This window comes from Alligator mississippiensis, chromosome 8 (genome assembly GCF_030867095.1).
Source record: "Alligator mississippiensis isolate rAllMis1 chromosome 8, rAllMis1, whole genome shotgun sequence".
In the NCBI taxonomy this organism is placed as follows: domain Eukaryota; kingdom Metazoa; phylum Chordata; order Crocodylia; family Alligatoridae; genus Alligator; species Alligator mississippiensis.
Window position 1 is genome coordinate 42012382 of NC_081831.1, and position 27855 is coordinate 42040236.

Sequence of the window (27855 nt, forward strand, 5' to 3'; positions counted from 1 at the left end):
GCTTTCAATTTATCCATCATTTTGTTGTTACAGTTGTAACTACGTACAGCTCCGTCTGTCCCTGATACAACTGGGCAGTGCCACCACCTTAGCAAAACATAGCAAGACAAAGCAGCAACCAAGACATCATTCAAATTATTGTCCTATTAATGGTCTACCTCCTCCCTTTTCCCCCACTGACATAAACAAGCCATCTAACCACTCTGGATCTCAGATTAACCTTCTAGAAAATGCGGGCAATAAAACAGGTACCACCACCCTGCTGGCAACTTCTGTGCTATGAAGTCACTTGCTTCCCCCTCTCCCTCTTTGTATGCCTGCTGAGTTAAATTCTTCCCTGATGGAATACCATTGGTTTTGGTAGAGTTACCCCAGAGATGAATTCTTTCTGTATGTCCAAGGTGACCCTCTAGTCTAATGAACAACCTTCATTCTGTAACTGGCCGAGTCAGTCACACTATCTAGACGTGGAAAGGATATTGTTATTGTCATAGATTTCACTTGTATCACAGCATTAATCAATATATTGTTGCTTAGGAAAATTAGGGAGAAAAAGCAGCTACTGACAAATTAGATGTCCTGAGAGGAGGAAATTCTTCCAGTCAGATTTGTGCGGGCCGGGAGCGGTCCGAGGCCCTCGGGGGGGGGGGGGTTTTCGCGTGGCGGGCCGTGGCCAGCAGCCCAGACACACCGGGTCAGGGAAGACAGGCGGCACGCTAGAATTAGGCACGGACGCTTAGTGGTTGATTTAAGATTATTTTACTTACACCAAAGATGGTCGCGGTGCAGGCAGGAAAACTTGCTTGAGTTGCAGTTACAAAACAAAACAAAAAACTCGAACCTGCAGAACATGAGGGTACGTCACAATGGGGTTTCGGCGACAGGAGATGAACAAAAACCTCGAGAGTACATCGCAATGGGGTTTCGGCGACGGGAAGAAAAAAAACTGCAGGACTCAAACCCTGGGTAGAGCTCTGGATTCACTCTCACGAAGTTTGCTAGGTTCTGTGGAACTTGCATGCAGGGAAAGGTACGTCGAGGGATTGGGCAGCAACGGGGAGAGGCGAGAGGTTGATCAGACCCCTATAGCCTTCTTGAGATACACGCTGGGTCCGATAGGCTCCGCAGCGCTTAGAGATCTTCACGAGACGTGAAGTTCTCCTCCTCCTGATAGTTGTGGAGTCCTCCAACTTGGGCGGAAACCACTCAAGCCTCTTATACGGCTAGCAAGCCAATCGCTAGCCGCCACGTAGGAATAATTTAGAACTGGCCAATAGTGGGGAACGAATCTGAATACAAATGGCGGGAACTCCTTGCAACGTGCATTTCCTTTCTGCAGCTAAGAAATGCACCCTGCAAAGAAAGCTCTGAGTGGCGGGAAATAATTTAGCAGTGCCGAAGCACACACAAACAAAAATCACACCCTTGGGTTGTGACAAGATTCACATGGAGAATAAGTTGAGTAGGCTGGTGAGGTCCATCTGGAGTGAAAAGAATCTGTTAAAAGGAAAAGGAAGCCTGGCAGCTGAAAGGGGTAAGGCATAGGCAGTGAAGCAAGGTCATGAGATGAGAACAGAGAGTATGACGGTGTAATGCAGAGATCAGCTCCCCAAAGTTCATGGAGGTCTTGCCCATGTGGGGCTGAAGCCAGAGGGTGGTGATGTGAGCATTACACATTCCACCATTTACTTGGTCCTTGTTGTGCCTCTGGTCAGACTGTATTGACCAAAACATGGTTGGTTCCATTAGCCCTGCAGCACCAGCGCTGCTCTGAATGAGGGGACTGGCTGCCTCACGCACCATCAGAAACATTGTCAGCTACATTCCAGCTGCAGAATCTGAATTTCTGGCCATAATGGAGGAGGCAGAGAGAACAGGGCTAAGCATCTGACTCCCAGGGAAAGCTTGCAGCATCTGCAATTTAGGGAGGGGGGAGTCCATGAGGTTTGTTGGAAAGTAATAGGGGAAGAGACCTAGAAAGTGCTTCACCTTCCTATCACCAAGTGCATCTCCCATTCAGTTCCCTCCCTCCCATTCCCTTGGAGAGTATCTCAAAACTGAAGCAAGCTACTTTGGGAGAGAAGGCCTGATCATGTATGTCTGCTGGTGGCACTCTGCTCAGCAAGACTCCTTAGTGTGAAGATGCTGATGGTGCGTGAGCATGGTGTGGGGAGGTCATTATATCACATCACTGCCCTGCGTCCTTTTAACTTGGCTCGTGGCTCAGTTTGGTTATGCATACAGATCTATAACACTCCTTCTTCCCCTCTCCCTTGTGTGTGTGGTCACCAGTCATGTGATGTAGGAGGAAAGCGGTGATGATATGGAATGTGGTCAGCTGCCTTCAGACATTCTCCGACAGGTGAAGATTCAACGTGACCCCAACTACGGCTTTGGTTTCGTGGCCGGCAGTGAGAAGCCAGTGGTGGTACGATCTGTGACAACAGGTAGGAAGCAAGGCATAAGTACAGATCCCTATGCCTGTCACAGCTTTCAATTGGGAAGTGACTATCTGAACTGGGCAGCTCAGAGAGGTGGGGAGCTAGGTATGGACTAAGGAGCAGGAACAGTTTAATTAGTGTTTGGATGCCATACTGCATGGGGACTGGGTGTTTACCAAGAGTGTATAGCTACTCTACAGTCTGGGACAGGGATATGGGAATCTTAAACAGACAATGCAGAACTGGGCGGGATGGGTGTGAAGTCTCTGTAGCTGACAATGGAATAAAGGTTGGGGAAGTGAGTGGTTATGTGGATGGGATTCTCATATACAGACTGTAGAGGGGGACGGAAGGGAGGGTGTCTGTAACATCATGGAAGTTCAGCAACTGTCTCCCTGACCCAGGCTGTCCCATGCCCATGGTGGCAAGGGGCCCAAGAGTCCCTCATGATGCCCTTTAGCAGCCATGATGTCTGCCTCAGAGGTGGCTCCAAGGGAGCCATTCCCAGCCTGTGGCAGGAGGCCTTGAGCTGAGTGGGAGAAGTGAAGGAGCACAGGCAGTGATGGAGAAAAAGCAAAATGCTGAAGGTAAACACAGGAGGAAGGAACAGCATGGCTGGACCAACAGCAGAGAAGCCAGGGACATGGTTGGCATGGAGCCTGCTACTTCTAAAGGGGCTTTGGGTCTGCCAGGGAGATTTTCCACTTGGGCTGTTCCAAGGAAGAGGGACATAGAATGGGGTAGCCAAACTGAGTGGACAGCCTAGTAGGATATAGGAGGAAGGCATCCTGAGGAACTAGTGACTGCAAAGCCCCTCTTCACATAGGGCACCAGCATATACTGAGCTGGTTGCTCCTAGTGGGTTTCAGCCCACCTCTAATTACGCTCAGCCCAACAGCTATTCTTACCAGGCAGATTCTTTGGTGAGCATGAGCTGGCCCTGCCACACAACACTGGTTTCTTTTTAAAGGTCCATGTGAATTCTCTTAGCCTGCTTGTGGCCAGCCATAGCTATTCACCCCCATATGACCTCCCTGCCATGGGGAATGGGGACATGAGCATTGGACTCTGAGAATGACAGGGCCTGAGGCCTGCTTCACAGAGCATGGACAGAACAGCCCTATTCTCCTGCTCTGTCTTGCCCACATGAAGCAGAACACATTTGACAGAAGGAGAATCCGAGGCAGGGGCTAACACCCACTCTCTTCCTGGCAGGAGGCCCCTCTGAGGATAAGCTCCTAGCAGGAGACCAGATTCTGGCCATAAACGATGAGGATGTGAGTGAAGCTCCCAGAGGGAGATTCATTGAGCTTGTCAGGTAACAGCCTTCTCTAATACCTCATCCTGGGGGTGAGGGAGCCAATGTGAGAAGGGAGAACAAGGCAGGAAGGTAGTCCTCAGAGAGTTTTAGATTATGATAAACCCAGGGAGCAGCCTAGTAACTGGCAGTGCCTGGGCACTGAGGCAGAGGAGCTCACACTGAAGCAGTGGACACTCTTGGGCTCTATTGTGACCATATTCACCCAGTAGGAGTCATCAGGGTACTGCTTTGAAGCAGTTCACCCTCCTGGAGTCCAGTTAGCACAGACAGCACTGCTGTGAGGCAGCTTGTCTTGCTGAAGACTGATAGACTGATACTGAGAGTAGCCTTCATCCAAATTACATGCTTGCCCATCCAGGTACAGCCCTTGTTCTTGATGCTGATGCTGTGGATGTTGGCTGGGAAGAGACCAAGGTTTTAAGAGATGAGGCTGTTTTTCAGGATTCACTCTCTGTTTTAGGGGCTTCCTCTGCTGTTGTAGGTTCCTTCCTTTGATTTCTTCCTTGGGGCTGGGTGAAGCTGTAAGCTCCTACCCACCCAGGGAATCGGCACAAGAACAAAGGATCATACCTGAGTCAACTTCAGAGTTAGCTGGAAACCTTGAGCCTTGGACCACCCACAAAACTCTGGCCAAACTCTGCCCTTGCTTAAGTCCAGGACAATGTATCACAAAGCCAGTGCTGTTGCAACTTGTGCTAATGTGGAGGATGAGCTCGCCATTAAAATACGTGTAAAACATGTAAGGCAAGAGGCCTTCTAGCAGTGAATCTCTGGTCATGGCATGTTGTACTGCTCTAGTTCCCCCACAGCCAGTACAACTATCTCTTGACCCCTGACCTGAAGAAGTTTCCTGCCACTACGTCCACTTGAATTCAGCTTTAAACCTTGGTAGAATGGTGTCCCTTATGAGAGGTGTGTGCAGGGGCACATCTGTTTAGATTTACTTGCAATCCACAATGTTCACCCCTTAAAATCTCTGCAGGTTAAGTATATGGGCCATCAAATGAAGGTTGAAATGAAGCCCCTCTTCCTTTCCATGGCAGCTCAACCTACCCCTTCTCCAAAAAATAGAGAAACATGGCCTGTCCTGCATGAAACCCAGGCCCTGATCCTTGGCTATCCTTATCAGTGAAGCCAGAGTGATACCAGTTTACATCAGCTAAGGATTTGGCCCATGAAGCTTTGTCTCTGAAACCACCTGCTAAGATTGTTCTTTGCACAGATTGTGAGCAAATTCTAGTGACACAGAACAGTTAATGCTGGCCCTAGAGTAACCGTGATTCCATAATTAGTATGGCACATTCAAGGGTATCTCTGCAGCAGAGTTGGGAGGGACAGAAATGTAGACACCCTAGGATGCAAGAAAGAAATATGCAGCTGTCATGTGAGACACAGCCATCATCTCTATTACCTGGCATGGAAAGCTCCTGTAGGAGACTGAGAAAATCTGAGCTATCATCTGGCTAGGTGGGGAAAGATTTTGCCATCTGAACTCTCTCTCATGTGTTATTTTCATTCCCTCTTTTTGACATGAGTGTGTTCTGAGGGCTGGGGCTCAGAGTTAACTCATCTGTCTTCATCTTTTTCCTCCTGTCCCTTCTTGTGTAGGAGTGCCAAGGACTTCATTATCCTCACTGTGCTGCAGACCCATCAGGTGAGAAACAGGAACAATGCAACAGCCTCCAGCTCTTCCACTGGAAACCCAGTATGGTGCAGGGTCAGGGGGTTGCAAAGTCCAGGCCTGTGCAGTGCCTGGGGAGCTAGGATATGATCTAGAGCAACAGTTCCCAAACTGGGTCATGATCCCAAATGGGGTTGCAGGGGTGGGGGGCTGTGGGTTGGAGTGAAGGGCCATGCTGAGGAAATGGGCCATAAACGGTGTCATGCTGAGGAAAAGTTTGGGAAGCACTGATCTAGAGAATTCATATATGTTGCAGCTGGTTCACACTGAGATACCTCCTAGAGGAAAACATGGTTCGGAGGACCTCGTTAGTGTAGCAACTAAAAGCTCAAGAGGTTCCCCCTTGGAGACCAGAAGCCCCAGATGAAATGAGCTTGGTGACACAGTCTTCTTCCTCCTCCAGCAAGGAACCACTGACACCCTGGTGCATTCCACACCAGGCACAGGAGAGGTACAACATAGCCAGCCTGTACCTGTGGCTTGGAAACAAATAGAGATTTCCATTTCATCAGGGGTTGAAGATTAAAACATCTTGCCTCCAGCTCTATTAGTGCCTTCAAAAAGCACAGCAGATGCCCCAAGGAGAGCATTCAGGTCTTTGAATTCTTGTCTTATTTCCTGTCAGGGGGAGATAGTTTCTTGGCCTGTTAGTAATGGGACATGGTGGGACTGGGGGAAAAAGAGAAAGAGGAAGAGAAAGAGAGAGAGTACATGTGTGCAAGAGTCCTTTTCTCTTCAGAGCTCTCTCTTTATATGGCTTACATCTGCCTATCTGCTTGGAGAAGCTTGCAAGGGCACAGAAGGCATTTCAATATTCCAGTATTGTGTATAAAGCCAAAAATCATTTCAGTTAGAAAGAAGGAACCTGTTGTGCAGTCAGGCTTACAACTTCCCTTGTCCATTGCACAGGATTGAAGGGCATTAGCATACAGGAATACTACTGAGGAGCTCATGGCCACTGCAGAACCAGATTTCCCCAATAGGAGTCATTGTAAGGAAAGGGTATAGAGTATGTTGGGAGGTGGGGAGCTCACAGCTACAGCAGGACCAGCTAGAAGCCATCAGGGAATGGCATAAGAACCCTGACTAGGGTTGGTCAGAGCCTCTGTCAGTGGAAACCTATAGGGAAAGTGGGTGGAGTAGCACTGGCTGCCCAATAGTCAGTCAAAAGTGCAGATGTGGCCTGTCTGTGGTCAGGTCCAGGACACCCTGGTGAGCTAGGTAGACAGCCCTAGTGGAACTCCCCTGGAGAAACCAAGCCATTGAACTACCCAGTTCCTCTTGCATCATTTGCATGCCATGCAGCTGGAGACTGCCCAGCAATGACAGATACTGGCACTGACTATGAAGGCACCTTGGAGCTCAAAGAGCCCATAACAGTGAAACAGATTGAACTGTCATGCCACCAGCAATGAAGGTGGGATGTCATTTCTTCTTGACTGAACCTTTTGATCTTGGTGAAAGAGATAAGTGTGAGAGTCCCCTCTGCACACTTATCCCTGTTTCTTGGAAGGAGGTGTCCCTGCCAAATGCTGCTCCGTAAAGAATGGGATGGATGCCAACCTCTGAAGCAGACTGCTTTTCTCCTTCCTCCGGAAAGCAGCCAGGCAAGGCAGCATGTTAGTCCAGCACCAGCTTCCCTCAGACCGAAACCTCAGACACTTTCACAGGAACAGCTCGCCCCCAGCTCCTGCTGTGAGAAGGGAGTCCTGCTGGGGACATGTGCCAGGCAGAAAGCCCTGGAGACCAAGGCTCTTCCTCTGTGAAGCACAGGCCATGCCAACACCAACCTTTCCACCCTAATCCTTGACAGAATGACTCAGCCCTGACTGGAGAGGACCAGCAGCAATGGCTACAGGGAACTGAACCTGATGAGACCTCCCACGGGGATTCATTGCCAAGGCAAAGAGTGTGATGAGGCAACTTGTTTGTTAGTTCTGGGCCTAGTGAAACAACAGCCATCTCTAGAGACCTGAACTGTCTTTGGTAACTACTGACATAGAGATAAGGGCCGGGTCCTCATCTGGTGTGAATCAGACTGATTTCACTGGAGCTTCCTGATTGATAACAGCTGAGGATCATACCAGAAAGCTCCAGAGCTCCTCACCAGTTTCCTGAGTCATCCAAGCTCTTTCTCGCTCCTCAGCCCTCTCCTACTGCTGCAAGCTCATGCTTTGCTTTTGCAGCTGCCCTTCTCCTTTCTCTACAGAAAATCCTGAGTAGCCTCAGGGATCCTGCTTGTCATGCAGGTGGAAATTGGGCAGATTGCAATGGTAGCTTGGAGAGGCAAGGCAGGACACTGATGACCACCATGCTGTTAGCACTTCAGTTGGTAGCAGGAGTGTGCCTCAGGCATGGCTCTGTCTCTGTTATCCATATGCCTCCCCATTACTGAGCTACATACTTCACTTTAATACCCATCTCACCTAAGTACTGTCACTGCTACAGACACATTGCAGAGAGCTGGAACTCATATGATGGAGACCAGCATTAGGTTAGATCAAGGGATGTTATTGTCATGGGTGACCTAAACTACCCAGACATTTGCTGGGAGGAGCACACAGCCAGGTCTGACAGCTCGCGTAGGTTCCTGGCTGTATTGCAGGACCTTCACCTTATCCAGAAAGTGCACAGCCCCACTAGGGGTAACGCCTTGCTGGACCTGGTCCTGGCCACGGGGGATGACCTGGTGAGGAGACTGCAGTTCCTTGACCACCTGGGCAATAGCGATCGTTACCTGCTGGATTTCATTATCCAACGCAGGGCATCTAGGGCTCACACCAAGGCTAAAGCCCTTGACTTCAGAAGGACCAACTTCAATGAGCTTAGGAAACTAGTGGGGGAGACACTAAGAGCCCAGAAGGTAGAGGAGGTGGGAGTCCACGAGGGATGGTCGTACCTTAAGGGGGCAATCCTCCAGACCCAAAGGATAACAGTCCCTGAGAGAAGCAAGGGGGGTAAGAATGTTCAGAAACCCCCTTGCCTCAGCAAGGGCATTCAGCAATGCCTGAGGACTAAAAGAGGGGTGTACACCCAGTGGAAGGGAGGAGCTATCACCAAGGAAGAGTACTCCTCCTCAGCCCAGGAGTGTAGGAGGGCTATTAGGAAGGCCAAGGTAGAGATGGAACTTGGGCTAGCGTCCAGGATTAAGGACAACAAAAAGTCCTTTTTCAAGTATGTTGGGAGCAAGAAGAGGGCACCAGGCAATGTAGGGCCCCTGCAAGACACAAACGGTAATCTTGTGGCCACGCCAGACAAGAAAGCTGATATTTTTAACAGTTTCTTTGCCTCTGTTTTCTTGAACAGGGACCGGGATATCCCACCTACCAGAGGTAGGGACAATCTTGGGGATAGCTCTATCAAGCCTTCAGTCAGTGCAGATGTTGTTAGGGATCTTTTGGAAGGGCTAGACATTTTTAAATCTGCAGGTCCAGATGCCCTCCACCCACGGGTGTTGAGCGAGCTGGCAGGGGTCATCGCGGAGCCCTTGGCCCGGCTGTATGAGCATTCGTGGTCATCTGGCCAGGTGCCGGGGGATTGGATACTGGCTAATGTAGTCCCAATTTTCAAGAAGGGGAGGAAGGAGGACCCAAGTAATTATAGGCCTGTAAGCCTCACCTTGGTGCTCAGGAAGATCTTGGAGAGAATCATCAAGGAGCACATCTGTGGGGGGCCTGCAGGGGAGATCATGCTCAGGGGCAATCAGCATGGGTTCATCAAAGGCAGGTCCTGCCAGACCAACCTGATTGCCTTTTATGACCAAGTAGCTAAATCCTTGGATGATGGTGTTGCTGTGGACATAGTCTTTCTAGACTTCAAGAAGGCCTTTGACTGTCTCTCACCCATCCTCATCAATAAATTAAGCGACTGTGGCATTGATGCCTGCACAGTTGGATGGGTAAAAAATTGCCTGATGGGGCGCACCCAGAGAGTAGTGGTGGATGGGTTGTACTCAACCTGGTGAGATGTGAGCAGTGGGGTACCCCAGGGCTCGGTCCTCGGGCCCGCACTGTTTAACATCTTCATCAGTGACTTGGACGAGGGGGTGGAAAGCACGCTGTCCAAATTTGCTGATGACACTAAGATGTGGGGCGAGGTGGACACACTTGAAGGGAGAGAGAGGCTGCAACTAGATTTAGACAGACTACAAAAGTGGGCGGACGAGAATAGGATGGGGTTCAACGTAGACAAATGCAGGGTGCTGCACCTTTGGAGAAGGAATCCACAGCATACATACAGGCTGGGGAGTTCCCTTCTTGAAAGCACAGAGGCAGAAAGGGATCTTGAAGTCATTATTGTGACTCCAAGATGAACATGAGCTGCCAATGCCAGACCGCAGCCAGCAAGGCCAGCCATATCTTGTCATGCATCCAAAGGTGCATCTCAAGCTGGTCCAGAGAAGTGATTCTCCCCCTCTATGCGACTTTGGTCAGGCCGCAGTTGGAGTACTGCATCCTGTACTGGGTGCCGTACTTCAAAAGGGATGTGGGCAGCCTGGAGAGGCTTCAGAGGAGGGCCACCCGCTTGGTGGGAGGGCAGTAGGACAGGCCCTATGAGGAGAGACTGAAGGACATGAACCTGTTCAGTCTCAACAAGAGGAGGCTGAGTGGGGACCTGGTGGCTGCCTACGAGCTCATCGGGGGGATCAAAAGCAAATAGGCAGAGCCATTTTCTCCCCAGCAGCACCTGGGGTGACAAGGAACAATGGTAATAAGCTGATGGAGAATAGGTTTAGGTTAGAGATCAGAAGGCAATATTTTACAGTTAGGGTGGCCAAAATCTGGAACCAACTTCCCAGGGAAGTGGTCCTCACCCCTACCTTGGGCAAATTCAAGAGGAGGTTGGATGATCACCTGTCTGGGGTCTTGTGAACCCAGCATTCATTCCTGCCTGTGGCAGGGGTCAGGCTAGATGATTGGTTCAGGTCCCTTCTGACCCTAGCTACTATGAAACTACCTCAGAGCACAAGGCAAGCTTTGATTCAGACAGACATGTGCAGATCCTTCCCTTTCCCCACGCACTCCTACCTAAGATGAACTCTGTGACTCTGATTTCTTATCCTGGTGAATGTGTGAACCTCTGCTGCCAGCACCAGGCATATTCTTCCATGTGGTGGTAATTTAGGGCAACCCGCTGGGCCCTTCATTCCATCAGGGCATGTGAAGTCATGAATGTTTGAGTTGGTTTGCCTAATTATCCACACTTCTCTTGTGCCTCCCACTCTTCCCTCTTGACTTGTCTCCAAGAAAAGTCATCCTCTCCCTCTTCTTTCCCCAAGTTCCAGCTATTGTAATGTTCCATTTGTTTTCTTTTCAGTCCCCCAAATCTGCTTTCATCAGTGCAGCCAAGAAGGCAAAACTGAGGTCCAACCCTGTGAAGGTCCGATTTTCCGAACAGGTGACAGTTGGTGAGACAGACCCAGTAAGTTCTCTTGCTCTCTTCCTTCCATTGTGACTCCCTGGATGAGTACACAAGAGCCCTCTTGGTGTTCTGCCATTTCTGCTGTCACCCTGCTCCCCCTCTGAGCAGGTCTTGCTAGACTGGTGCAGAAAGTGTGTGGAGGTGGGGGTGTTCTGCCATCCTTGTGGAAGTTTCTGGCGTAATGCATAAATGATCTCTGCCAATCTATCTCAGGGTCCCTGGAGGAAGGAAGTGCTCACATCCAGGGAATTCTGTTAGACCACCTAAAAAGGCTGCAGTGTGGTTCAAGGGTATTTCAGTATAAGGAAAGTAGCATGGCAAAAGGATTTCTGTGTGTGGGTCATAAGGCTGTCACGTGATGCACAACATCCCTCAGTAATTCAAACATAAGATACCTCTATGTTTCAGACCTCCTTCTGTAAAGGAGAAACTAGAGCTGCTGTGTCGATCTCCATAGCATTGAAGGACAGACTGAGATTGACTTGCAGATATGTGAGAAGGGACTGTTGGGTGAATCAGGAATGTGAGTAAAACTGAGGTGTCTATGATGTGATAGAATACCTCTAGGAATGTCGGGTACACAGAACACTACCCATAGTCACTACCAGCTCCAGGTGAGACTCCTGGAGTGTACACTGCTTGGTATCACAACAAGGGCCCCCTGAAGGCTTGAGGTAATAGAAACAGCTGCCCATCTGCTGAGAGGAACAGGCCTGTGGGAGCCTACTGTATCCATACTCAGACTTCTGTGCTACTGTCCAGTGTATTTCATAGGGTGATGGTAATTTCCAAAGCCCTGGCTGGGCTGTGCTACACTCTCTGTTTGCCTCAAGCCAGTTCTGACCAGGATAGATGTACTTGCTGTTGGCCCACATGGTGGATTTCAACAGCCTGGTGGAGACTTCCCCACCTGTGTCATAGCCTGCTGGAGTCTGGATCAAGCAGCCTTCCAGCAGGATGCTCTGACTCGGCTTTTGGTTAGATGTTTTCCCTTGACAGCAGAGCTGCTAATAGTACTGGCGGCAGCAGCCATGTCCTTGTATAATGTTATCTGTTGTGAGTGGTTTTATATTATGTCTGTTCATCTTGACTCATTGAATAACCATGCAGCTGCTGTTGCCTAAGAAACTCTGCTAATGACAAAAGCTGTGGGATCCTGCCTGCGTGTGAGAAGGGCTAGGCATCTCTGCCATAGGTGATGCATAGGGGAGGCACAAGGGACATGTGTCCCCCCTGATATTGGCCCTGCCATCCAGGGACTGGGGGTGCCGAGACAAACTCTGGCCAGTACCCGCCTCAGATTGGCACTGGCCGGGGTGGGGGGCACCAAGAGAAGCAGCGCTGATGCTTCCAGGGTCAGCAATGGGCTGCTGGGGGACCGCCTGCTGGTTGGCCACTGGTGCCCCCCCAGACTCAGGAAGCACCAGTCACCCATGATCTCTGCGATTCTTAGGTAAGTGGGATTGTTGGATGAAATGAGGGGATTTAGGACTTGCAGAGGGGGCTTACCCAGGCCTCTCCTAGATAAGGGAAAATCTGTGTGGTGCATCTGTGCCAGGACCTTGGCGGGCCCAGGGCCTAACCAAGCCAAGACATGTATGATTTCCATGAGAGCTGAGCTCATGAGTGACTCAGGCTACAGGTAATGGTATAGGCACCCTATCTATTTAGGAACTTGGGCAGATCCAAGTGTGGCTTTGGAGGCCGGGTGCTGTAGGGCAGAAATGGCCACTGGGTAGTTGAGGGCTTTGTCTGGAAAGCAGCACATAGCACAGATGCCAGGCCCTGCACGTGTCCACATGTGACACATTAAAGTTGCAGATATATCACTCCATGCTGCACGTATTGACTGCTGAACATCAGAGTGTATCCCTGCCCTTCAATATGAAGTGCAGCTTAGTGGGACATGCAGAAATGGCACCATCCAGTGAGATCCCAGGGCACCTGCTTATTACTTCTTGAGAAACACCAAGCACATGAGAGGCAGCAGCAAGGCGCCAGACTTCCATGCGTAGACCCTGAGATGGTGCAGAGTCATTTGGAAGAACTGGATGCCTTTAAGTCGGCAAGCCCAGATGAGCTCCATCCGAGGGTGCTGAAGGCACTGGCCGACATCATTGCAGAGCCACTGGCGGGAATATTTGAACGCTCGTGGCGCACGGGCCAAGTCCCGGAGTACTGGAAAAGGGCCAATGTGGTCCCCATTTTCAAAAAGGGGAGGAAGGAGGACCCGGGCAACTATAGGCCAGTCAGTCTCACCTCCATCCTTGGCAAAGTCTTTGAAAAAATTATCAAGGCTCACATTTGTGAGAGCCTGGCAGGACAAATTATGCTGAGGGGAAACCAGCACGGGTTCGTGGCAGGCAGATTGTGCCTGACCAATCTAGTCTCTTTTTATGACCAGGTTACGAAACGCCTGGACACAGGAGGAGGGGTGGATGTCGTATACTTGGACTTCAGGAAGGCCTTCGATACGGTATCCCACCCCATACTGGTGAACAAGTTAAGAAGCTGTGACTTGGATGACTACACAGTCCAGTGGCTGGCGAATTGGCTAGAGGGTCACACCCAGAGAGTCGTGGTAGATGGGTCGGTTTTGACCTGGAAGGGTGTGGGCAGTGGGGTCCTGCAGGGCTCGGTCCTTGGACTGATACTCTTTAATGTCTTCATCAGTGACTTGGACGAGGGAGTGAAATGTACTCTGTCCAAGTTTGCATATGACACAAAGCTATGGGGAGAAGTGGACACGCCGGAGGGCAGGGAACAGCTGCAAGCAGACCTGGATAGGTTGGACAAATGGGCAGAAAACAACAGAATGCAGTTCAACAAGGAGAAATGCAAAGTGCTGCACCTAGGGAGGAAAAATGTCCAGCACACCTACAGCCTAGGGAATGACCTGCTGGGTGGCACAGAAGTGGAAAGGGATCTTGGAGTCCTAGTGGACTCCAAGATGAACATGAGTCGTCAGTGTGACGAAACCATCAGAAAAGCCAATGGTACTTTATCGTGCATCAGCAGATGCATGACGAATAGGTCCAAGGAGGTGATACTTCTCCTCTATCGGGCGCTGGTCAGACTGCAGTTGGAGTACTGCGTGCAATTCTGGGCACCACACTTCAAGAAGGATGCGGATAAGCTGGAGAGGGTCCAGAGAAGGGCCACTCGTATGGTCAAGGGCCTGCAGACCAAGCCCTACGAGGAGAGACTAGAGAAACTGGACCTTTTCAGCCTCCGCAAGAGAAGGTTGAGAGGTGACCTTGTGGCTGCCTATAAGTTCATCACGAGGGCACAGAAGGGAATAGGTGAGTATTTATTCATCAAGGTGCCCCCAGGGGTTACAAGAAATAATGGCCACAAGCTAGCAGAGAGCAGATTTAGATTGGACATTAGGAAGAACTTCTTCACAGTTAGAGTGGCCAAGGTCTGGAACGGGCTCCCAAGGGAGGTGGTGCTCTCCCCTACCCTGGGGGTCTTCAAGAGGAGGTTAGATGAGTATCTAGCTGGGGTCATCTAGACCCAGCACTCTTTCCTGCTTATGCAGGGGGTCGGACTCGATGATCTATTGAGGTCCCTTCCGACCCTAGCATCTATGGACTAAAAGTATCATGCACTAGCAGCCTGCTCAGCCATGGACTGCACAGCCCAAGTGAAAAGATGAAGACTGGATACCAACACCCAGGAGAGGAGCAATCCTAGAGCGCTCCTTCCTTCTCCAGCTGTCAGGTGGAAGCCGGAGGCATCACAAGCAGTTTTTTGCCCTTGGTGACTGTAGCAGCTGGAGTGGCAGCAGCAGTCACTGTCCAGTCCAGCAACCATTGATATTCCTGCACCCCTTCAAATTTGGCCTCCAGGGCTATTGTCTCAGTCACTCATCCCTAGTTACACTACTGGTGGAGGTTGTGTTACGCTTATATGGGCCACTGTCTGTATAAACTTAGTGTTTATTTTGTGGTTAAAAGACTTGAATGGATGATGTTAGTGCGTACAAGAGCTGTCCAGGGTTTGTTGTTTATATCCTGGATCAGGGCTGCCCAGTTGGTGGCCCATGAGGTTAAATTGTGGCCCTGAGCTCCCACCTGCCCGCTGCTCCCAGGCTTCTTCCTGCCCCTGCCTCAGGGTGCCTGAGCAGCACAGTGCAGTGGAGAAGCTTTCAGCCAGGGAGCTAAGGGTAAGTGGAGGTAGCCAAAGCAGCAGGGAGGTATGGGGCCACAGAGTACAATGCAGATTGTGGGGAGCAGCAGCAGGGGGTGTAATGGGGAGGCACCCTGCATGCAGTCCACAGAGTGGGAATGGATGCAGTAGTGGCAGCACTAGATCAGACAGGACAGCAGGGGCATTATGTATCCCCCAGGGCTCCCAGCCCCCAGTTGTTACCCCAGCTAGTGTGGTTCGAAGGGCATATGGTTCCCCACCCATTGAGAAGCTGGACAGCTCCATGGATATATAAGTGTTGCGACTGGTTTTGCTTGGTTCAGATGCAGAACTCCTTTGAAGTCTCTGGTGTGAATTGGAACCTTGTCTGCCCTTTGTTGAAGAACCAGCAGATGCTGGGTTTTAAACTGAAATCCTTTCTGCCACCAGTTTAGCAAGCATCTGAGTTAAACAGGTTCTAAAAATAGATTTAAACCTGCCAAGTGCCCTCCCAGTCCTATTTCATTTCTTGGGTAGCCCCAGTTATCTCCAGTGATAACGAAGCAGAAAAGGTCTGACTTCTAGTCTAGTCTAGTCTAGTCTAGTCTAGTCTAGTCTAATGTAAAGGACTTGGAGCTTTAAACTTCTTCATAAAGAATCAAAAGCACATAAACCCAATCTCCTTCCCCTTTGTTGCTCACCTTAAAAACTTCAGTTAGTTTATTCTGCTGAGGATTCAAAACTTAAAAAGTCATGTTTGCCCGTAATTATCTTATGAAATATATTTATCAAAAAGTCTCATTCCATCAAAGTCAGAATTCTTTACAAGGAAGGTCAGGGAATCTCCTAGTTTGAACAGTATATATATATATATATATATATTTTAAAGTTTAGAGCAATAAAAATATTTCAGCTCAATGTTTTTAATGAAAAATGTTTTCCTGCTCAAGATTTTCATTATGAAATGTTACTTAAGTTAAACTAAAATAATAGTCTTTTAAAGAAAAAGTTTGAAATTTGAAGGAAACATTTCAAAACTGTTTAAGCAAAATGTTCTGCGTGGCTGATTATTGGTTTACAGACATTTTTGAAATTTTGACGTGCTTCCTGTTTCTGGATGGGGAAAAATATTGAAATCTCAAAAATTCTCATGGAAAAGGAAAGCCATTTCCTGGCAGCCCTGTTTAGAAGGGAGCTCTGGTTCTCCAGAGAAGCCTGTCTCTGAGTGACTGAAGCAAACAGCAGGGCTGTCTCCTGAGCTAGTCAGACAGTGGCAAGACTGTGATGATACAGTGAACCTCCGTCACTATCTTGCAGCAGCACCCATCAGACAGAATCTAACTTTGATCAGTCATTTGGTATCTTAGAAGAGAAGGTTTCCAGCAGATCAGCATCTCTTGCTCTGACTGGGGGCAGGGTGTTTTTAGAGCACTGCACAGGGTCTCAGCTGAGTGATGCCAGTTGACATTTAAGTGAGAGTTACGTGGCTTAATGCACAATACAAAGGGTTTTGAAACTGAAGCCATGAACAGGGCAGATTTTGCCTTGGCATTTCTGCGTAGCATCAGGAGGCTATTACCCTGCAATAACATTCCATCCCAGTGACATGATCTCTTAATTGCACCAGGATTTTATTAAGCAGAAGTAGCTTCTAGCAAATTCTATTTTTAAGCAAAATCAATTAAGTAATTATCTGAGTCAAACGTTGTTCATCATGATGCAAGCATTGTTTGCTGAGCTCCTTGTACAACACGTACAGGTTAGCAGAGGGGTTCCTGTGGCCTTGAGAAAGGCTAGGTGCTGTGCTGGATCTTCAAAGGGAAGCCTTGGGAAGGAGTTCCTTTGACTGTAGCCCCAGCTCCTTCCCCCCCCCCCCCCCCCCCTCCAGTCTGGGATAATAGCAAGAAAAGATCTAAGAATTTTGGGTGGGGTCTTCAAAGATGCCTAAGTGAGTAGGATACCCAGTTTCTATTACAATTAATAGGAACTGGGAATGTGAATCCACCAGGCAGCTTTGAATTTATCAGCCTTTGTGCATTCAAATTGCTCAGTAGAGATGCTAGTTTTCAAGGGAAATGTGCTTTTTCTTGCTGCATAATTCTAGAGAATCAGAAGCTGTAGAAACCGGCACATCAATTATATTCATCCTCTCTCTCTCTCTCTCTCTCTCTCTTCCCCTCCCTCCTCCTATCTTTCCCTTTTCCCCCCTCCATTCCCCCACCATCTCCCATGGCCCTCATTCTTTGGGCTTCCTCCCTCATTCTCCCTTTTCCCTTGTCACCTCTCACCCATATACTTGCTTCCAACACCCCCTTTTCCTTCCTGTGGACCTCCCCCCGCCCTTCCCCCACTTTCCTGGTTCCATGCCCCCTTGGGATCCTCTCTTCTCATGGGACTTGTTTGCCAGGACATGTTGAAGAAAGAAGCTCTCCTCCTCATCCCCAACGTTTTGAAGGTTTTCCTGGAGAACGGGCAGATCAAGTCATTCACATTTGATGGCCGGACAACCGTCAAGGTGGGAACCCAGCGGGAATCACACAGGCCCTTCTTTGTTTTCTGTGCTTCCCTTCTCTCGTTGGCTCATTCTGTTTCCCAGTCCCCTGCTGCCTGGTGGCAGCAATTGGCTGTATACACTGGTACCAGAGAATAGTGCCACTCTCTCCTTGGGTGCTGCGTTTGCACCTGGAGAGGACAATAGTATGCTCTTTCTCAGTGGCCCCTGTCTTCCTTTCTTGCATTACACCTGAATCTGCTGCAGGTAACAGAAGATATGATTTTGTGGAACTATGAATGGGGGACCTCAGTGTGCTCTAGTATGTTCTGGCACTGCATATAGCTTCCTGGAGCAGTGGTGTAGGTTTCTTTTACACAGATGGCCTGGGAGGGAAGATGGTAGGTTTACAGTGTGGTAGATGAATTATTATTAAGCCCATAAATCCCATTAACAATAACGAGATGCTCTTCTAATTCTCAGTGCAGCCTGAATCTATACCCCTTCCTTCTGCTGTAACGGTCAGTGACATGCTGCAAGATTCCTGTCTATACAATACTATGGGTTTAACCCCTAGAATGCAGCATGGACTGAATGGTGCAAGAACCATCACCTGACATGATAAGGGATTGCTGCTCCACTGCTGCTCAAGGGAGGATCCCTCTTACCTGCCTTCACACTGAAGAGTCCCCTGCAGTAGATGCTTAGTACTGTGTTGGCATTGCCTGGCCAGGGCCTGTGTAACTGCTAGCTCTTGGTTTAGGTGTGAGGGTAGAGTCCCCACTGTAGACACTAACCCAGGTCCATGGTGAAACTGGGCTGCATAATAACTGAGTCCTGTTGTACTTGGAGTAGCAGCTCATGCAGGCTCACACAGTCACTCAGGCAAGACTTCCTGAGGTCTCTGTGACCCTTCCTATGTCTCCGCATTGTATTCCCAGGATGTGATGGTGACACTACAGGACCGCCTCTCCTTGAGACACATTGAGCATTTTGCCCTCGTCCTGGAGTACTCCAGCCCAGAGCAGAGCCACAAGTTCCTTCTCCTTCAGGACAAGCAGCCCCTGGCTCATGTAAGCTTCTGAGCTCTCTCTCTGGGGGGCCTGAACCACCAGACTCGGTCTTTCATTTACAGCTGCTGGTATGATGGTATCTGCTGGGAGAGGTGGAGAGGGAGACTGGCCACCTTGGAGGAGGGACCTCTGGGCTAGTCTGGACCCACCTGGTGGTACTTTGCTTAGCTCCATGTCTCTGTGAGGAGGTCAGTGTTAATTAACATCCCTGGCATGCTCTGGGAGAGCTGGGATACAACCACTGTCCAAGGTCAGGGGATAAAACCAGCAGCTCTGGTTCCAGCTGCCAAGCATTAGCTTGAGTAGCACAAGTGCAGCACAGAGGAGTGGCATATATTCAGCCTGCTCACAAGAGATGAGCTCCTGCTGCAGCAAAAGAGCAACGCAGTCTGTCCAGCCTGGTCATGGTCCCATTTCTCTCCTAGCAGGCTTCAGCCCCATTTTAGGTGTCCTGTGCTCCCACCAACCCTAGGAGCAAAGGGAATTCAGTTTCCTCAGCAGCTTTGCTTTCTGAGGCAAAAAAGATTTAACTTTTTCCACTGCTGTAACCAACAGCTGATAGCTGGGATGGAGAAGGACTTCCAGTGGCATGTGGCAGCCAGTAGCAGCTCCAGGGTGCTGTAAAATGGGGTGTAATAGGAGTAATGAGCTCACTGTGCATGGAGGCTGAGAACTGAGCGCTTGAAGAAGGGGGATGTGACTGCACCACCACACTTCCCCTGGATCCATCCCTCTCCATAGACACTGGGTTCCCGTTGGCATTTCATTAGGTACTAGAACCAGTAAAGAATGCAAAAGGACATGATTGAGTGGCCTCAGGGTCTGCCTAGCTGTGTGGGAGGCTCAGCTTGCTTTTCCTGATCTCCGTTATGTGGACTGAGGGGCTGGAACACGTACGCTGACAGACGTGATGGTTTGTCACGTGATCAACCACTGAAAGCACTGTACAGCCATGCACTGACAGAAGTGCACAGCTGCAAAGCACCTTAAAAACACCGAGTCGTGTGGCAATCTGAACCGTCATTACATGCAGACTCAGACGAAGGTGCTTCAAAGCAGAGCTGACATTAAAGTGTCAGCATGTGTGGGAAGCAGGGCTGGGTTGACACGGCCTAGGCCTGCTCTGGGTGCTATTTTCAGAATGGGAGGGGAAGAAGGGAGTGGAGTGAGTTTGGTCTGGGGGTTGCACAGCCACCATTCGAGGCTGGCGTGGGTTGATTGGAGCCCCCCCCCCACACACACGCCTTGGGGGGGGACTCCAGTCCACCTGCTCCCCCCACTCCAGAACAGGCTGGGGAAACCCCAGAATGGAGCTCACTCCCCTGTCTTCTCTCCCTCCAATCCTGAGAGAGCACAGGAGCTTAGAGAGTGGGCAGGGCTAAGGAACAGATGCTGCAGATGTGCAGCCTCTCCCCAGATCAGCTCCAAAGTAGAACTCAGTCACCCACCCTCCCAATCCAACAATGAACATGTGTTGGAACAGGAGGGTCTGTCTAATTCATGGCACTTTCTGTAAAGCACCATGAGTTAGACCAGGGAGCTGCACATCTGTCAGTACCCTCAGTGTCCTTAGCCAGGTGACAGGGAGGACATACCTTTTATTTCTCTATTGTGCTTCCCTTATCCACAGGAGATGTGGAACTGACAGCTTCTCTGTAGCAAAAATGGGTGGGCTGGTAGGAGGGGTATTAGTGAGAGCCAGAGTAATGTACCCCTTCCATCTGTATATAGCCCCTTCCATCTGTATGCACCTGTACAAGCACCAGCTGTATGTAACGGGATCCTTGAGCTCCATCAGGAACATCACACAAGTGGAGAAAATTAGGGGTTAGTGTCTTGAATGAAGAAGCACATCCCCAGGTGGCCTCCAGGTCTGCAGACACAAATCCTTGATGGCTGACCTCAAACTGCCTGATGTTTGGATATAGTCAGGTAGCAGGAGGGGCAAGTATCAGTTCCTCACTTGTCCATGATGACTGCCTATCAGTCTATGGGTCTAACATATCTTGTCCCTGGTACCATGACTTCCTGCTCGGTTTTGTTATTATGCGAGTCCCTATGTACCTACACAACTGAACCCATCATTTTTCTACTTTTTCTGCGGCCCAAAGATCTTTTGCAGGAACAGCCCTGAACTCCCCTCAGCTAGGCAGCACCTGCCTTCTTGGAGTGGCTAACCTATGAAGTTCAGTTCTAGCCTTGGGTTTTAGTTCAGGCTGATTTCTATTTCCTGGGTAGGTCCATTGTGCGGGGATGGGCAGAGCATAACATGTAGAGCATAGTATAAGCAGGATCAAGGACTATTCATGTGTCTGCTGCTGTATAGCAGCTCCTCCTGCTTCCTGCCTCACCAGCTATCACTCCTGCTCCCGGACAGGTGGTGCAGAGGACCCACTATCAGGGCATGAGATGCCTCTTCCGTGTGAGCTTCTTCCCCAAGGATCCAGTGGAACTGCTGCGTCGAGACCCAGCAGCATTTGAGTATCTGTACATCCAGGTAGGGGCTTGGCTGCCTGCATCACAGTGAGGAATACTGGGCTAAATGATGGGAAAGGAGAGCCCAAGAGAGGCCCGTGGCCAATACAGACAGCCTCACTTTTGTTTTGAGGGATGTTTCAGTCTCGGCATTATCCAGCAGGCTTTGCGGTGCCCTCCCAGGGCTGGTCAGGGCTCTCGTACTGTGAGCTTCCTGCCTGCAGTAAACCTGTTCAGGGCTGTCAGTAACACCACATTCCACCTCGTGTTTGATGGAGATGTCAGATATGGTGAAGGCTGGCAGATCTGTCAAGGTGGCAGATGGTGGAAGGAGATGCCAGCCAGTCCATGGCTCTCAGGGAAGCAGCAGGCCAGTGCCTAGCAGCTTGGTACGCTCTCCTAAGGCAAGGATGTGACTATTCTGGCATTGCTTTTATGAAGCTCCTCCTCCCCAGGGCAAGCCCCAGTCTGGTTCTGAGAACTCTCCTCTCTTACCCAGAGCCGCAATGACGTGATCAGAGAGCGCTTTGGGATGGACCCCAAACCAGAGATGCTGCTGGGTTTGGCTGCCCTCCACATCTACATCACCGTTGCCGCCACCCGGCCCAGCCAGAAGGTGTCCCTCAAAAATGTGGAGTGAGTCCCACTCTCCTGCTACCCTCTGCCCTTCACAGTCTTGTTTCCTGTAAGCCTGGTCAATGTTTGTCCCTCAGTGTGGGGAAGTGGGGTGCTGCAAGTGAATGCTTCATAATGAGGAGAATTGGAGTGCAGCTGGAATTCAGGCCCAAGACAGACGGAAGCCAGACAGCCCCTTTTGACTGCAGTGGTGATATCTGCATGGAAAAATCACTGTGCCAGGCAGCAGCACCCCAGGCACATGCACTGTTCTGCACTGGCTGCCTTCCAAACCAGAGTGGTACAGTGGTATTTGTACAGAACTTCTAAGTGACAGCACCAGTCAGCCAGCCTACTTGGAGCACTGCACAAATGTGGCTGCACTGCTTCCAACAGAAGAGGCTGCCTAGCTGGAAAAGTGTGGCAGGCTTGAGGGCACCCCTGCCTGGCATAGCAGGACATATGCAAAATAGCTATCCAAACTGCCAAAGCCCAGCAGGGGCCCAATTTCCTGGCCAATGCCAAGCTCATCCCAGGCTGGTGGGGCTGTTGGCTGTGAGCCTGGGATCCTTTCCAAGGGAGCCGGGCTGGATTTTCAGCTCGGCATGAGAAATAAGGAGAATTGATGGAGCCGTATCATTCCAGGACAGAATTGTAACAGTGTTTTGTGTTTCCCCTACCTCAGTTCCCTCAATCTCCCAGATGACTCAGTAATTAATAACAAATTAATTTTCACAGCCCTGCCCTGCCCGACATATGAGGTAGATCAGGTCAAGGTGTCACCCAGATCTAAGTGGGAAGGCACACACTGGAGAGATGTGATTTATATCACATCAGGCTGTCTCTGATTCCACTGTCTGAATGAGCAGGTACTGAGGGCAGCCCTGGCCTAAGTCAAGAGCAGAGCTTGAACTTACACCTCTGGAGCCATGGCAAGATGTTTTAACCCCTCTGTCACTGCACCTCCTTATAAGGCAGCTGAATAGGTATCTTTATCCCCTCTTCACCTCTTTGCACCTCAGTCTCCTCATTTGTAAAGGAACTGCTCAAGGTCATACATAAATCAGTGTCAGAGCCAGCAGAACAAAGATCTCTTGATTAACAATTCCTGATGCTATTCACTAAAGCCTTTCTCCTGCTAGCTGTAGGGAAGTGGGGGGTTGGAGCTCTGCTTTGGATTGCTCAGCTTGCTTGGTCCCCAGAGTGAGAAAGCCCACCACTTCCTGACATGGAGCTGCAGTTTCAGTAAAGCTCAAGAGATCTTGGAGCTGCACCTTCTTTCACTGTACCTGTTGTGCCCCGGAGATGCTTAGCAATGGCTTTGGCTCCTCCTGTTGGCAAGAGTGTGCTTCTACGTTCTGCTCTTCCACCCCTGTTCTATGCAGCATGCCACAACCTTGCAGGGGTCTTTTCAACCCAAGCACGACAGTGAAATGGCATAAGGAGCAGTGACTCCACACTGCATTGGTGGAGTGAGGGGGAAACATGTGTCTAGTCTCCAAAGCACTTCAGAATCATCTTGGCAACAGACTGGGTCTGTGTTCTCCTGGATGTGTGCTGTCCTATATGAGCCTGGAGATGCAGTGAACAGTCAGCCCCTGACAGACTAAGGCTTCAGCGATGGGAATCCAGCCCCCTACAGTCACAGAGCTCCAGGTCACCTTGGCGCAACCTTCAGCCTTCATAGAAAGCTTAATTGTGACCCCTCCCTTTAGACAGGCACCCTTTATAAAGCACCTAATTGCAGACTACAAATAATATACAGTGACATAGTAGGATCTCCCTTCTGTCTCTGCAGTCACATGGAATAAGAATGGATCTCTGCTTGCCTGGAGGGGACTCTGGGTACCTCTGGGTTTTGGCAGCAAAAATCACTTTGTGAAGATGGGATGTTCACTTGTTATAAACATAGGCGTATCTTCAAAAACAAGCAGTATCAAGAGAAGCAAGGGTTCAAATTCAGGTCTCGGCTATAGGTCAGACTTTACTGACCTCCAAGGAGTTACAACCACTTACACTGAAGCTGAATTTGGCCCTATCTTTGTATTTGGCAGGACAGTCCTGGTCAGAGACCTGCAGATAGGCTCTCATTCCCTCTGCACTTCACTGCTTCCCATTACCTCAGAACTACTCCACCAGTATCCCACGGGGCGTGTTCATACCTACACACGCTAGTCCCCTCAGTTCCTGGCCATAGTCATTGTTCAGCTTCCTACCCTCTCTTTTATATCACCTCCCTCTCCCCCACTGAGTCCCTGTCCCTGTTGCTCTCCTTTCCTTGTCTATAGTTGAGCCTCTTCTTCTTGCAGGAAGGAGTGGGGCCTGGAACCATTCCTGCCTCCCTCGCTTCTGCAGCTCATCAGGGAGAAGAGCCTTCGGAAATCTCTCTCACAGCAGCTGAAAGCCCATCAGAACCAGCCACCTGGTGGCAGCAAGGTAAACAGAAACCAGCACAATCCCACCATGGGTCCTGGGTGGGGAGCACAGCAGCTGTAATGAGCTAGCAGAGGCTCTTACGCTTTCACTTGCTATTACTGTGCACAGCTAGGCAACAGTTCACGTGATTGTATGAAACTGGTGTTTAAGACCATTACAATGCAATGCAAATCCCCGGGGAATACAGCCATGCAGCTTGTTCTCTGATATGAATCTATTTGCAAGGGACGATCTGGATTTCACAGCCACAAGCACAGGGAGGCTCAACCCATTCAGATAAACAAAGAGCAAACCTGAAACCTGGCCAGAATGTCACATAGGCTGTTAGTTTCACTTTTTGGTGATTTTCTGCTTTTGTGCTTCTGGACATCCAAGGTCAGGTCCAGGCCGTGTCCCGAAAGGCTGTTCCTAAGTGACCTCCTGTCCAACCAGTCTCAGCACCTGCTACAGTTCCCCCGAGACAAACCAGGTCCCATGGGGACTGCAGACCCCTGGGACTCAGGTTATCCCAAAAGAAGTGCACACAGAAGCACCTGCAGTTTTAAATGGTGTTCTGCTGGCTGAATTACAAAACCCTTAGGAGTTACCCCAGCATCACTGCGAAATAAAGCAGCCATATCTCACAGAAGCTGCCTTCACTAAGCTGTTAAGGCAGTGAAGCATTTATCTCCATGTCACCTAGAGACATCTCTATGCCATTAGTCATTTGAAGCACTGTGGCCAGTTCTTAGCCCCAACAAGCTGGGCACCAATGACTCCTTACTCCTTGAAATTCCAGAGAGGACCCTTCTTGATCCCTCCTTCACTTTTCCCAGCCTCCTCAGTGTTATGCTGCCTTGTCATCCTGCTGGTAGTGTTAAGTGGGACATGTTTTCTCAGGTGTCAACCACCCAGGCAAAGCTTCAGTACCTGCGGATCTTAAATGAACTTCCGACCTTTGCAGGAGTCCTCTTCAACACAGTGGGACTGGTATGGTAATTCCAATGCATGCTAACAAGTAGCCCATCCACAGTGCCTTGGGTGGGCCTGCATGGCTTATAAGGGCACCTAACATTGGCTTTTGACATGCCCTCACACACACATGCACACACACACATATGCACAGGCGTCCATGATTACCAAACATGTGACAAGGCTGAATGACTCCTTCCACAGTTCCTTGCACTACTCTGAACCCCCAGTGAGATCATCATCCCAAGACTTGCTCATAAATGTGTCTCTGCTGATTATAAGCAGATCCTCAATTGGTCTCTGGAAGTCAGTGGAGCTCTGCTTATATCAACTGAGGATCTCACCTGTTGTGTCTTTGATCTTCTACTCAGTTAATATTAACAAGCTTCCACTGTGCTCTTAAATCAGAGCTCCATTAGAGAATCTCCATTTCCCAAGAGATCTCCATTCCTAAAACACTGGCAGGTGTTCCTCTACTGGCCTTATTTCTCCCTCCCTCTCCACAAATGACTGGCAGCCTCCTGCTGCCCTTTCTGCAGTGAATAGGTTGTCAGGCCTCAAAATCACCATACTTACTTAGCAACTACAGCCTGACCATTGCTGTGCAGCTTCTTGAAACCTGTTGCCTTGAGATAATCTCTCATAGAATGAGACATTCCTCCGTCTTCCCACTCAGCATCCCCACCAAATCACACTAACCAACACGGCCTCATTTTGTCCATGGCAGGATGAAGGCCAACGACCCACACATGAGAACATAGGACTGCAAAGGCTTCCAGTTGCCTGGTTCATCTCTTCATCACCATCGCTAGTGGCCCTTGCTCCACCTTCCACCCATGGGTCTCCATTCTGTTGTAAGTGTCACCCATTGGCCATTGTTCCTTTTAGCCACATGGCTGGATTGTCTGCAGTTTCATGGCTTCCCCCTGCTTCACTGCTTTACCCATTGGTGTGGTGTCCTCCAATATTTACTTTTACTTGTTTCTTCAGATGAACATACAGACTTGGAAAGCTCCTGCCCCAGTAGCTCGGTGTGTCATTAAAACATCCCACAATATATTACACAGACCATACAATCTTGCACAAGCAATGAATGGGCACCATAACTCCTAGGTACCATTCTGGCCTCTGACATTAATTTGGTGTGTGTCCTTGGACAGATCATTCTCCCTATGCCTCAGTTTCTGAATTTTAAAATGATGATAGTGATATTGAACCAACTCCCAAGAGAGAGCCCAACTGGGTTAATGCCTATTACACACTATGGCTTCCTCTGAGGCAAGTTTCTAGGCAAATGCAAAACATGCAGTAGTGGTAGTAAAGGTATTGTTATCATTATCCCCTTCCTGGGCTTGTCTGTCCAGCTCTGAGCTTGCTCTTTCCCTTCCAGTTCAGCTCCATGTGTCGTGGCTGCAAAAGCCAAGGCAGTAGTGATTTTTGTTTGTAGTCAGAGATCAGCCTGGTATTTCCCTTAATTATTTGGTAAAATACCTCCCTCCTGCCTCTTACTCCGCACAGAAGTAACTTAAAATAACTTCGATTTATAACACTCTTACTTTTCTCCAGTGCACCAACAGGCCTGAATATTTCATGCTGACAATTGATTCTGCCATTTATTTTTAAATAGCCTTGGCATCGTGCATGCTGTTCCATGGTGCTGTTCCCAGCACTGAGGAAAAGAGAGTTAAATCATTGGTAAGCACCAGTTGTGTTCTCAGCATTGGCTTCACACACAGCTTTGCATACAGCTCTGTCGTTGTGACCCCTGAATGCAGCTCACAACCCAGGAATACAGCTACATGAGTTAATAATATCTCCAGTGCAAGCTCAGTTCAGTGCAAGGAGTCAGATGAGCTGAGACTGGGCAGGCAGTTTTTCATATATAGCCACATGGTATTCTTTCACATCTGTCTGTCTTTGTTTTTCAATACGGTTGGGGTGGTCGTGCTATTAGGATGAGAAGCAGCCAGCCACTACGCTCCTTGTGGGTCCCCGTCATGGAATCAGCCATGTCATTGACCTCAAGACCAACCTCACCACAGTGCTGTCGGAGTTCAGCAAGGTCAGCAAGATCCAGCTGTTCAGGGAGAACCAGGGCGTGGCGCGGGTCGAGACAAGCATCCTGGATGCCAAGGTAGGCACAGGCTTCTCTTGAGGCAGGTAGAGAGAGTTCTGTGGTCTTTAGATGGGAGAAGAACTAATGGAGAGGTTCTAGAGCTTTAAAAGAGAAAGCTCAGGACCCCTGGGTCAGTACCTATTCATAAAGGTGCTAGGACACAAATGCAGACACATGCATGCTGGTCTCCTCCTTAATATCTGTTAGACACTTGTCTGCTTGGGAAAAATATCCCAGTGTTGAAAGGTATCAGATTAGGATGCAAGGTCAGAGAGGTAGTGAGGGGAGGAATCGTAGGACTGGGCTCTGTTCCTGGCTTTGAAGCTGAACTGTTGGTTGACCTCAGGCAAGTCATTTCACCCACTTCCCTTTTGTCTGCCTTGTCTACACAGGTTGTAAGCTCTGTAGTTTAGGCACTGGGTGCATGTGTATGTGCTCAGTGCAGTTCTGATGGGTGGGTCTACAAAGTGCTACTGTAATAGCCATAAATAACAGCATTCATTATAACAAGATGTTTGGGCCTGGCAAGGGATAACAAGAAGTGCTGCAAGTTGACTGAAGTGGATTTAGTGAGCTGTTTAGAGGCTCAAGACTTGAGAGGCAAGGAATTCTGTCTGGTCACTATAAAAAGAGTAATGAAAAGATGGCACATCTGGGTAGGTGATATAACTCCTCTGACAGACACCCAAGGGGCCTGACTTCT

At 49.5% G+C, this 27855-nt stretch overlaps 1 protein-coding gene across 1 annotated transcript in view; it reads left to right on the top strand.

Annotated features, from left to right (window-relative positions):
* Nucleotides 1-657: 657 nt before the first annotated feature.
* The window catches only part of FRMPD3 (FERM and PDZ domain containing 3), a 72197-nt gene continuing 44999 nt past the window's right edge, over nucleotides 658-27855 (top strand). The window contains 11 exon segments of the mRNA XM_019487977.2: nucleotides 658-2447; nucleotides 3657-3759; nucleotides 5371-5416; nucleotides 10760-10864; nucleotides 17403-17510; nucleotides 18428-18559; nucleotides 20937-21056; nucleotides 21534-21670; nucleotides 23959-24085; nucleotides 24965-25054; nucleotides 26991-27170. Of these exon segments, the coding sequence (XP_019343522.2) occupies nucleotides 2162-2447; nucleotides 3657-3759; nucleotides 5371-5416; nucleotides 10760-10864; nucleotides 17403-17510; nucleotides 18428-18559; nucleotides 20937-21056; nucleotides 21534-21670; nucleotides 23959-24085; nucleotides 24965-25054; nucleotides 26991-27170 (1434 nt within the window). The 5' untranslated portion in view covers nucleotides 658-2161.